General features: G+C 39.9%; 1 protein-coding gene across 9 annotated transcripts in view; it reads left to right on the plus strand.

Annotated features, from left to right (window-relative positions):
• Positions 1–12,300, plus strand: part of USP37 (ubiquitin specific peptidase 37) — an 89,031-nt gene that overhangs the window by 69,159 nt on the left and 7,572 nt on the right. For 8 of the 9 annotated variants that reach the window (XM_084778471.1, XM_084778469.1, XM_084778467.1 and 5 more), the window contains 4 exons: positions 1,584–1,839; positions 2,835–3,001; positions 5,887–5,947; positions 10,571–10,686. In XM_084778471.1, coding sequence (XP_084634597.1) covers positions 1,584–1,839; positions 2,835–3,001; positions 5,887–5,947; positions 10,571–10,686 — 600 coding nt within the window. The remainder of the gene's footprint in view (positions 1–1,583; positions 1,840–2,834; positions 3,002–5,886; positions 5,948–10,570; positions 10,687–12,300) is intronic. The other variant, XM_084778472.1, reaches the window with a different exon arrangement.

The raw sequence follows: 12,300 nt of genomic DNA on the forward strand, positions 1-12,300 counted from the left end.
GATGGCTCTTCAGCACGTCTGACAGCGTTCTGTTCAGCTAACTATCCAAATAAATGCCACAGCAAACTGAAGAAATTCACAAGATAGATGTCAAACGTAATGCTTCTGTTTCAGACAGTGGCTTTAAAGAGTGTTTTCTAGCTGCAATAACAACAAAACAAAAAGCAAGTCTTGTCTGAGAATAATGGTGCGTGCTTATCCCAGACAGAGGAGGCTGAGGCAGAATTTCAGGTTCAAAGCCTGCCTGATCTGCATAGTAAGACACTGTCTCCAAAAATAGTAGTCTGTTTAAAGAAATTAATGTTACTGGGGATTTGACAAGTGATGAAGTGACCTAGTACTTGGTAGCACGTGTGAGGTTCTGGATTCAATCCCCAGTTCCTCAGAAAAGGGCCAGGTGACACCAGACACTCAGAACTACTTGCACATTCTAAGTTTCATCTCTTCACTTGTTTTGATAGCTGTTGTTTATAGGAGAAAATCATAGTATTTTTTTGTCAACTGAACAGCTAGGTAATCTAATTTGTTGAATCATAGTCATGGAGACACAGCTATTTACAGTCCTTAATAATTAGTATTTCAAAAAAGTAAGATTTTCCAGGCATTTACATCGTTCTATAGAATTATAGTAGTTACTTGTGTTCTGACTTGTCCCATCTTACAATAGAGCTGAAGGAAGTTTGTGGTTGCTTCCCCTGAATATTAAAAGAAAGCTAAGAATTCTCCTAGAATAAAAGTTACTCAGAAAATATATTTTTATTATTTACATAATATTGTGTAGCTTTTATTTTTCTCATTTAAGACTAGACCGTATTGCTAGGTGATGTATGCCTTTAGTCCCAGCACTCAGGAGGTAGAAGGAGGTGGATATCTATGAATCTGGTTCATATAGTAAGTTCCAGGCCAGTCGGGGCTATATCATCAGACTCTGCCTCAATTTAAAAGAAAAAAAGGGCCAGCCAGCATTTAAAATTGATTATTCAGAGCAATGAACAGGATGTTTACAGTATAATTCATGTATATCTTAATATCTCTGACTCATCTTTTTGTTTTGTTTTTTTGAGACAGGTTCTCATGTTATAGCCTAGGCTGGCCTAGAACTTACAACCATTTTCTTGCCTCTGCCTCCTAAGGAGGATTATGGATGTGCACCACCATACTCAGTTGACTTACTGCCTTGAGTAACTTTATTTTAGCAGTGCTTACCTTCCAGTTTTCTATAATGCGTATACTTTGCACATGTCATAATCAAGAAAAACTGTTGGGTTTGAAGTTGTAACTCAGTTGGTAAGGTGCTTGCATAGCATACATAAAACTTTGGGTGTGAGCATAAGCCAAGCATGGTGGCACACAAATTCAATTCTACACTCAAATTGCTCTCAAAAGCCAGAAGAAAAGTCAGACTTGAAAATTGAGAATTGAACTTGATCTTAAGCAAGAGCAATATGAACTCCTGAGTGCTGACCCATCTTTCCAGCCTCCAAATTGCCACTTTAAACTCTAGAGTATATTAGATATAAAGTTCAACATTAGCTATGTTAACAGACACTTTGGCTTCTTGTAAAAGTAGTTCTGTTCTTCAGGATTTGAAATTGGGCAGCATAGAGCCTGGGAAGTCCGAACTGGAGACCTCAGGGTTTGACAGAATGAGTGACGAAGAGGTGCTGGCAGCCGTGTTAGAGATAAGTAGGAGGGAAGCGACGCCGGTGTTCAGTCATGACGATGACGATAAGCCAACCAGCAGCCCGGACACTGGATTTGCAGAAGATGATATTCAAGAAATGCCTGATAATGCAGATGCTATGGAGATACAGAAACCCAAAACAGTCACTGAGCCAGGTAGATTTCATCAAGAGAAGCATCTGTTACACAAAATATGTTGTTTCAGAGCCTTTACTGACATGTAGCTTCTAAATAATCCAAGCCCTCATGTTTGGAAAGGGAAGTCTTAGTGGGATAATCACAAAATTATTTTCTAGATTTGTGGAGTCAGAACCTCTTCAATTTTGAATTATTTTATATACAAGTAAAATAATAATTAGTGAATCCGTAGTATAACAAGAAACAAAAGGCTGATGGGGTTCTTATGAAGTATTTATTTCCTCTTAGTGCAAATATCTTTTATGTATTCCCCTATTCTTATCAATCACTGTTTACTAAGTATCACTTGTTCGTTAATCCTTTGTTCTCAGAGCCATTGCTTTGGTCAGTCCTTCTAACTCAAGGACATTCTCCCCTACCCTGGAATATTTGACAGTGTCTTTCATTTCTGATTCTCACAAGTAGAGAGAACTGGACTATTTCTGGCATGAGCACTTCCATTTCTGTAGATGAAAGGGATCTTTAATTCCTGACAAGTAACTCAGTTAAAGCTTCTATCTGGGGTAGGGTATGGAGATCCTGCTAAAATTTACAGCATATACAACTCTCCATTTCCCACTCCCCAAAGGGAGTGCACCCCCACTCAAATTATTAATGGTGCTAAGGCTGAGAAACCCTGATGTAGATGTGGTAAGATGAAATTATTGGTCCCAAAAAGTTCTAAGGACTGGGAATGTAGCTTGTTTAGTAGCAGGCAAACCTACTGTGCATGAAACCCAACATCCCAAAAAACCAAGCATGAAGAGGCATACCAATAATCCCAGCAGGGAGACAGAGGTGGAAAGTCAAAGTCAGGTCATCCTCCACTACATAGCAGGTTCTAGGCTCTCGTGAACTCATTAGACCCTAAACCTAGTGTTAATGAGGTCAGTATGAATTATCCTCTTAACAGTAGGTGTCACTAGAGTCTACAAATTGCAAGTTTTTTCCAAAATAATGTTCTGCTTCTTCAGATCCTACTAGTTTTACTGAGATAACAAAAGACTGTGATGAGAATAAAGAAAATAAAACTCCAGAAGGCTCTCAGGGAGAGGTGGATTGGCTCCAGCAATATGACATGGAGCGGGAAAGAGAAGAGCAGGAGCTTCAACAAGCACTGGCCCAGAGCCTTCAAGAACAAGTAAGACTTTCTGTTGCTGCTTCCTCCATGCTTCCCAAAAATCATATCACAATAACAACTAATGTGTTAAGTATTACTGTCTCAGCATTGCTCCTTGTTGTTTATGTACAGTTAATTAAACAAAGTTGTTTGGGCTTGCTTTGGATTTAAACAGTTTAATTAGTAGATTTCTTTTTAATTATTAAAATATTACTAGTCATGTTATGCTGTAGGATGTTAAAGATCGTTCCCTATTAGCTTTATTCTATAAGCTGTTAGCAAGTCCCTCACCGTGATTTTATGAGTGATAGATTATTGCTTGGTTATTTTCTGGTTATGAGCCTAGTTTTAATGGCTGATTTATTTCTCCAGCCCTGGTTATATTCTAACAATATGTCATTAACTATAGGTTATTTGACCAAAAAAATCTAAAATATAACTATTTTTAAATTTTATTAACAGAACATTTATTAGTTCATTATGTAGCAAGTCTCTACACAAGTGTTTGTTGTGCTAGTGTCAAACACAAGCATTGCAATGGCCTACTTTCGGCTGGAGCTCTAGTTCCCAGTTATTACTTTAAAGACTTATTTTATGTGTATACATGCTTTGTCTGCATACATATATGTGAACATATGACTGTCTGGACCCACGGAGGCAGAAGGCATCAGGCCCTCTGGAATGGGAATTACAGGTAGTTGTGAGCCAACATGGGTGCTGGGAATCGATCTCTGTAACAGCAGAAAGTGCTCTTGACCACTGAGCCGCCTTCTCTCTGAGCCCCCAATCTTTACTTCTTTATGGTAGTTGATTTGATATGTTGCATCATCTAAGATACTTAACTCATAGGTGCTTCCCCCACCGACTCACCCACGGTTGTCTGATCTAAGATAATCCAAATCATGCTAGTGAAGATTTCATGGGACTGGAGATGTAGATCACTGGTAGAACACTGGCCTGGTGTTACACATGGTGGTTTGTTCAGTCTCTAGCATCGAAAAACAAGCAAAGCCTGGCACGGTGGTGCGCACATGTGATCCCAGCACTCTGTGAGTTCGAGGACAGCCTAGTCTACAAAGTGAGTGCAGAATGGCTACATAGAGAAACCTGTCTCAGAAAATGAGAGAGGCTAAGAAAATCAGTAGACCAATATTTTGTCTGTATGTTTGTTTTGCTTTGTTTTTTAAGAGCTGTCCTGGAACTAGCTCTGTAGACCAGGCTGCCTTCTAACTCAAAGAGTTCTGCCTGCTTCTGCCTCTCAAGTGCTGGTATTAAAGGTATGCACCCCCCTCACCTGGCAGACCAGTGGTTTTCAATCTTGATTGTATTATAAAGTTACTGAGGTCCAAAAAAACACTGATGTCTGAACTGTTCTACCACTTGATAAATTGAAAGGATGGACCTTGGATATGTACTGAGCATCTAGATTTTTTTCTTTTAATCTAGATTTTTTTTTTAAGCTTCCCTGATGATTCTAATGAACAGCTAAGATTGAGTAGTGCTGCTTTAAAATCTCATAACCAGTTCTTCTATCCTTTTATTTATAAACAGTGCTACTATGCTTACAATGCAATAAGATAATGTGTATATGCTGCTGGTGATGGGACCCAGGTCCTTATACTACTAGACAAGTATGTTACTACTAAACTTCATCCCCAATCAATAAAAGCACCTACACATATATATTTTTTTAAAGATTTATTTATTATGTATACAATGCTCTGCCTACATGCCATAAGAGTACATTAGATCACATGAGCCACCATGTGGTTGTGGAAATTAAACTCAGGACCTCTGGAAGAGCAGCCAATGTTTTAACCTCTGAGCCATCTCCCCAGCCCCACTTAAACATATTTTTAATTACTTTTTCTGTTCTTTTTGTTGTTTGTTTGTTTGTTTGTTTGTTTTGTTTGAGACAGGGTTTCTCTGTGTAGTACTGGCCGTCCTGCAACTAACTCTGTAGACCAGACTGGCCTTAAACCCAGAGATTCGCCTACCTGGGTCTCCCAAGTGCTGGGATTAAAGGCATGTGCCACTAGCCAGACATGTTGGTGCACGCCTTTAATCCCAGCACTCAGGGGGCCAGGGGGAGCCAGAGGCAGGCCGATCTCTGTGACTTGGAAGCCAGCCTGGGCTACAAATGCAGTCCAGGACAGCCAAGGCTACACAAAGAAACCCTGTCTCTTAAAAAAAAAAAAAAGAAGAAGAAGAAAAAGGTTAGTGCCAGCACTACTCAGTTTATTTACATTTTTTTCTAAGAGTACTTTTGATATTTCAGAAAAATGACAGTCAAGGGCCTTCATTTAGTATTGCTACAAAGCATCTCTTGTGAATCTGGTTTATTTAGTAGAATAAAGTAAAAATAGATGATTCAATAGCTTGTGGAAACATTGTTCATTCTCCTGTCACATACAGGTTGTGAGTATCTTCTAGGTAGGGGGGGGTTCATCATCCTCTCAGGAGAGCCAGTTTTGTACTATTCTGCATATAGTTAGTTATTGAAAAAAGGTAACTGCATTCTTCGTAGTGTAGGAGTGTTTACATCTACATCATAGAAAGTGTAAATGCTAAGTCCAGGAAAAAGAAAGTAAGGAGTTTGCTAGGTATGGATTATGTGCCAAGTATTTTATACATTAAAAAGAAATTACATCATACAGTCACACTGAATGACTTTGGGTTGGCAAGCTAATATTACTGATGAGGAAATAGAGTGTATTAGCCCCAGTGTTATGTTTTAAGAGGATAGTAATGAAAAAGACAAGCTTCTGTTCTACAGTCCTCATAGGCTGTGGTCCATGAGCTAGAGAAGGCATGGTCAGCACATGTTTGCAGAGTAGCTAGTCCTCCCTGAACCAGCTGAGTCTCAGTGCCTCTTCACAACTTAGTTTCTGTTCTTATCTCTTTAGGAGGCTTGGGAACAAAAAGAAGATGATGACATCAAAAGGGCCACAGAGCTAAGTCTTCAAGGTATGGAGAATATTTAACTATAATTTTTAATGGAAAATACATTAATACATAAAAGAACATTTTAAACTTTTTTTTTTTAAACAAAGTGTCATTTAGCCTAAGCTATCTTTGGAACACTCTGTAGCCAAGGATGGCCTTGATCCTACTAAGTGTGGGGATCACATGCAAGGCCTTATCTGTGTGTTCTAAGCAGACATTCTGCCAATTGAGCTAAATCCCCAGCCCTAAAGTGGTTTTTTTATTTTGTTTAATTTTTTTTAAGTGTAGTAACAAATTTGAATACTTCCTAGGTACAGAGGAAGACCCTTATGTCTGTTTCCTTCTTAGAGAAAATCACTGTAGTAATATTTTTGTTAGCTTTTGCATATATGTTCATTTATTATTGTTGTTGTTGTTCTTGGGGCTGGAGAGATAATTCAGTCATTAAGGGAACTGATTGCTATTCCAGAGGTCCCAGGTTTGATTTCCAGCACCCATATAATGTCTTTTTGTTTCTTTTTTGTTTGTTTGTTTGTTTGTTTTTTCAAGACAGGGTTTCCTCTGTGTGGCATTGGCTGTCCTGGACTCAAGTTGTAGACCAGGCTGGGTGTTTTTGTGTTTTTGGTGTGCTGTCTGGAAAGCTTCTCCAACCTTACCCAACTCCAAACTTCGGAGTTTCTATCATCTATGCTCACTTGTCAAGAGATGTTTTGTTTTATGGTTGTTCTTTTATGCCTTATATTTATTTGTTTCACTGGAGTGATTTCTGAACTATGAGGCCATAAATACAGTTAATTGGCTTAGTGTTTTCTCCCCTGAGTAGATTGTTTCCTTTAGCTTGCTCTATCTGGTTTGTTTGGTCTGTATAGTCCTTGTTAAAACTTTGTTTCCTGTATCCACTAAGCCTTACTGTTAGTTCATAATTAAGACTAGGGGGCTAAAGTGATAGTGTAACCTGTGAACACAGAACAGATCAAATTTAAACCAACTTTGAGTCTTACTCTAACCCAGGCTGACCTTGAATTCACAGCAATCAACTTGCATTCTACCTCCCAAGTGCTGAAAATGCAAGGTGTGAGCCACTGTTCCTGCAACTCTTATTCTTGGGGCTATTCAGGTTTCTGAGGAATTTTTAAAATCTTTTACCTTTGTTCTAACTTTTTTTGGTTTTTTGAGACAGGGTCTCTCTGTGTAGCCTTGGCTGTCCTGGACTTGCTTTGTAGACCAGGCTGGCCTCAAAACTCCAGTGATCCGCCTGCCTCTGCCTCCCAAGTGCTGGGATTAAAGGCGTGCGCCACCACGCCTGGCCGTATTTACAAAATCTTTATGTAGAACCATTAATGAAAATGACTTGTAAACTGAATTTGTATGTTTGGGGTGAAATTTAAGAACTAAAGTTAAATTTCCATCTTTATGTTATTTTATTTATTTATTTATTTACTTATTTATTTTAATGTATACAGTGCTCTGCCTACAGACCTGCACACCAGAAGAGGGCATTAGATCACATAGATAGTTGTGAGCCACCATGTGGTTGCTGAAAATTGAACTTGGGACCTCTGGAAAAGCAATCAGTACACTTAACCTCTGAGCCACACACACACCCTCTTTTTGTTTGTTTGTTTTGTTTTGTTTTTCAAGACAGGGTTTCTCTGTGTGGCCCTGGCCATCCTGGACTAGTTTTGTAGACTAGGCTGGCCTTAACTCAAAATGCTATGCCTGCCTCTGCCTCCCAAGTGCTGGGATTAAAGGCATGTGCCACCACACCCAGCTCTTTTTGTTATATTTTAAGAACTTATTTCATATTTTTAAAAAGGTTATTGGCTTTTCTGTGGCCCTTTTTGTTGTTTTTTGTTTTTGTTTTGTTTTGTTTTTTGAAGTAGGGTCTCTTTATGTAACCCTGACTAGCCTGGAATTCTGTATATAGATCAGGTTGGCCTTGAACTCAGAGAAGTTTGTCTGCCTCTGCCTTCTGAGTGCTACAGTTAGAGGCCTACCTAGTTTGGCCTCTTTTGGGGGTGAGGAGAGCACTGCAGGAAGTGAACTTGGATTAGCTGTTTAATTATGTATTCTTTTTCGGTTTATTAATTTCTTATGGTTAGATAACCTTTTTGTTTCTTTGTTTGTTTTCCTAGACAGGGTTTCTCTGTGTAGTCTGTCCTGGAACTCACTCTATAGACCAGGCTGGACTCAAACTCACAGAGATCCTCCTGCTTCTGCCTCCCAAGTGCAGGGATTACAGGTGTGCACCACACCACCCCTGCTACATTTTTTGAGTGTTTTGCCTACATCTATGTGCATAAGTATGTATGTGCCTATGGAGGTTAAAGAACTGGAGCTGGAGTTACCAACTGTTGTGAGTTGTCATGTGGGTGCTGGAAACTGAACCTGGATCCTCTTAATGTCTAAAATACCTTTATCATGTCGGTATATTCCAAACAAAAGTCTGGGCCTGCTTGCTCTACAAGCATGAGAACCTGAGTTCAATCTCCAGCACCCACTTAATGATATGTACTTGTTTACTATAATATTCTCTGTAATTCTTTGAAAATTGCATACATGCATACAGTGTATTTCAGTCATATTCATACCCCAGCCCTCCCCCTTATTTCTCCCAGATCTATCCCCATGACCCTATAGCCCCCCACCAACTTCATGTTTTCTATATAGCCAATCACATTTGTTTGTTTGTTTGTTTGTTTGTTTGTTTTTAAGTTTTTCGAGATAGGAATTCTCAGTGTATAGCCCTGGCTGTCCTGGAATCACTCTGTAGACCTCAAATTCACAGAGATCCTCCTGCCTCTGCTGGGATTACAGACATGCATCACCACACCCAGCTGAGAGCTCACATCTTAATCCACAACTATGAGCCAGAACAGGCAACACACTGGGGAATGGTACCTCAAAATCTGTCCCGTGATGTACCTCCTCCAACAAGACTATATCCACCTCCTAATCCTTTCCAAACTAGTAGTTCCACCAAATAGAGACCAAGTGTTTAAACATATGAGCCTATGGTTGTCATTCTCATTCAAACCAACACACCACTCCATGCTATAATGTTGATTGCCTTGATCTTGGCCAAGCAATTATAGCTTCTGTGGGTTCATAAGTAGAGTAGCCTGACATGTTTAAAGACACTGTTTCACTCCAGTCTTAACCTCTGGGGTCTTAGTCTTGCCATCCCTTCTGTGTGGTCCCTGAGCCTTAGGTGCAGGTAGTGTAGTGTAGATGTCCCATTTGTGGCTGGATACATAGAAATGTCTCTGGGGCTGGGCACAGTGGCACACACCTGTAGTTCCAGCACTCGGGAGGCAGAGGCAGACAGATCTCTTGAGTTCCAGGCCAGCCTGGTCTACAAAACAAGTCCAGGCCAACCAAGACTACACAGAGAAACCCTGTCTTTAAAAAAAAAGAAGAAAGAAGCATCTCTGATGAGGATTGATAGCTGTATTAATCAGTAGGCACCCAGATTTAAAAGGCAGTTTGATATTATATCCATTTAGCAAACTAATAGTAATAGGTTTACCCCTGGGTCTAAAAGCTCCCCAGGCATTATTTCTTGGTCAGATTTATAGTGCCTAGTATGAGTTTCCTCCTGTGGAATAGGCCTTAAATCTAGTTTAAGAAGCAGTTGGATACCACCATAACATTTGTGCCACTATTGCACCCATGGGCATATCTTACCATGACAGTTGCTACTGTAGCTCACATAGCTTCACGACTGGGTAAAACTGTTGATGACTCCTCAGCTAGGTGAAGCTAGGTGAAAGCATACTTGTAATCACAGTGTCAGGAAGGTGGAGACACTATCACTAGAGCCCAAGTTCTAGTGAGAGACCTTATCTTTAAAAATCCAGGTAGAAGGCTGGGTGTGGTGGTGCACACCTTTAATCCCAGCACTCAGGGGGCAGAGGCAAGTGGATCGCTGTGAGTTCAAGGCCAGCTTTGTCTACCAAGAGTTCCAAGACAGCCAGGGCTGTTACATAGAGAAACATTGTCTTTAAAAAAAAAATCCAGGTAGAGGGGTTGGAAAGATGGCTTAGTACTTAAGAACACTGCCTGCTCTTGCAGAGAACCCAGGTTCAATTACTAGCACCCACTTGGCAGTTCACAATCATGTGTAACTAATTCCAGGAGATCTCACCCGATTCTCTCCTCTGAGGGCACCAGGCATGCATGTGGTACACAGATAATACATACAGATAAGACGCCCATATACATAAGAATTAATTGGAAAAAATAAAGTAGAAGGCTCCTAAGGAACAAATCTATAGATTAACCTCTACCTACATACACATGCAGTCACCTGAACTTTCACAGACACAGAAAATAAGAGGAGGGACTTCTTTCATAGATGGCTGAGTGAACTGGAACCCTGTTGATACAACATTTTATGTTGTTTTAGGGTGATGATGAGTACCTCAAGCCCCTGGGTTTTGTGTTGTTTTGTTTTTGGCCTTTTGAGACATGTTTTAGTTTTATAGTCCGGAATGCCCTCAAACCTGTTATCTTCTTACTTCCCTCTCCCTGGTGTTAGGGTGGACGCCCTCAAGTCTAGCCCTGTCTCCAGCTGTTTTATCTTCCCAGTCATCTTATGTCTATTCTAAGAACTTTTACAAGACCCATCTTTCTGTTCTTCAGAGTTTAACAACTCTTTTCTGGATTCCCTGGGCTCAGATGAGGACTCTGGAAATGAGGATGTTTTTGATATGGAGTACACAGAAGCTGAAGCCGAGGAGCTGAAAAGAAATGCTGAGGTATGGTTGGTGAGACTGTCAGTGTGCCTTCTGCTCCCTCCCTTCAGTATAGCACAGCTTCTGCCCCTCAGCAGCTGTCAAAGCATCTTCATTTTCTCTTATCTTTTCCTCCTCATTTTTTTTTCAGACAAAACAACATCTTGACTGTTTTCTGTTCTTGTTAGATAAGAACATGTATATCCATATAAATGAAGATATAAATACATTACCATTAGTTCTACCAAGTATATCTTTACACCTAGTGAAAACTATTAATTCAATTGATTCTGTAATAGTAAACACATTGGTATCTTCCCCTGCCCCCACTTGTTTGTTTGTTTGTTTGTTTGTTTGTTTGTTTGTAACAGTCTCACTTTGTAGTCCTGGCTGTCCTGTAAGTCACTCTGTAGACCAGGCTGGCAGGGAACTCAGAGAGATCGCCTCTACCTCCTAAGGGATGGGATTAAAGGCATGTTACCAAATCAACATCGTTCTCTTTGCTTTTTTTTTTTTTTTTAAGATGGATGGATGGATGGATGGATATAGTGTTCTGCCTGCATGTACACCTTCAGGCCAGAAGAGGGCACCAGATCACATAGATGCCTGTGAGCCACCTTGTGGTTGCTGGGTATTGAACTCATGACCTCTGGAAGAGCAGTCAGTGCTCTTAACAGCTGAGCCATCTCTCCAGCCCCTCTTTTCTTAAATAATTGTTTTTCCTCCAAAATATTAATTACTTCTGGGAGGCAGAAGCAAATGATCTCTGTGAGTTCAAGGCCAGCCTAATGTACAAAAGTGAATTCAAGACAGCCAAGCTTCCAAGAAAAAAAAAGTCTCAGGGTGGGGGGGCGATGTTTTTATATATATATATATACACACACACACACATATGTAATGTATGTATGTAGGTATAAAACTTGGGATTCTAAACTATTAATATATTGTCATTCCCATCCTCATGTGTGCTTAAAAATATTATGACCTAAGCAAATTTTTATTCTGCTTGTTAAATACTATTTGTTTGTCATAGTGACTCATGTCTATAATCTTATTACCTGGACGGTTGAGGCAAAAGGGGTTCAAGGTCAGTATGGACTACAGAGAAATATCCTATATCCAAAGGAAAAAAGTTTGCTTGTTGTTTTAAGTTCTGTTGTTTTGTTTTTTAAACTTTATTTTGTGGCTGGGTGTGGTGGCATACGCCTTTAATCCCAGCACTAGGGAGGCAGAGGCAGGCGGATACCTGTGAGTTCTAGGCCAGCCTGGTCTACAAAGCAAGTCTGAGACAGCCAGGACTACAAGAGAAACCCTGTCTCAAAAAACAAAAACAAAATTATGAACTTAATAATGGCTTTTGGGGGGTTGTTTCAAAACAGGATCTCTCTGTGTAGCCCTGGCTGTCCTGGAACTCACTCTGTAAACCAGGCTGGCCTTGAACTCAGAGAGGTCTGCCTACTTCCTCCCAACTGCTGGAATTAAAGGCATATGCCACCATTGCCTGGTGCTAATGGTTTTTTATTTACTTATAGCCGTATTCCTTCAGGTTTGACTTTATTGTACAGTCTATAGTGTACTAATTTTACTTTTCATTTTATTAACAATATTTTAATACAATAATTAAAATATAGAAATCTA

The sequence above is a fragment of the Acomys minous genome, assembly GCF_964271855.1.
Source record: "Acomys minous genome assembly, chromosome: 4".
Taxonomy (NCBI): Eukaryota; Metazoa; Chordata; class Mammalia; order Rodentia; family Muridae; genus Acomys; species Acomys minous.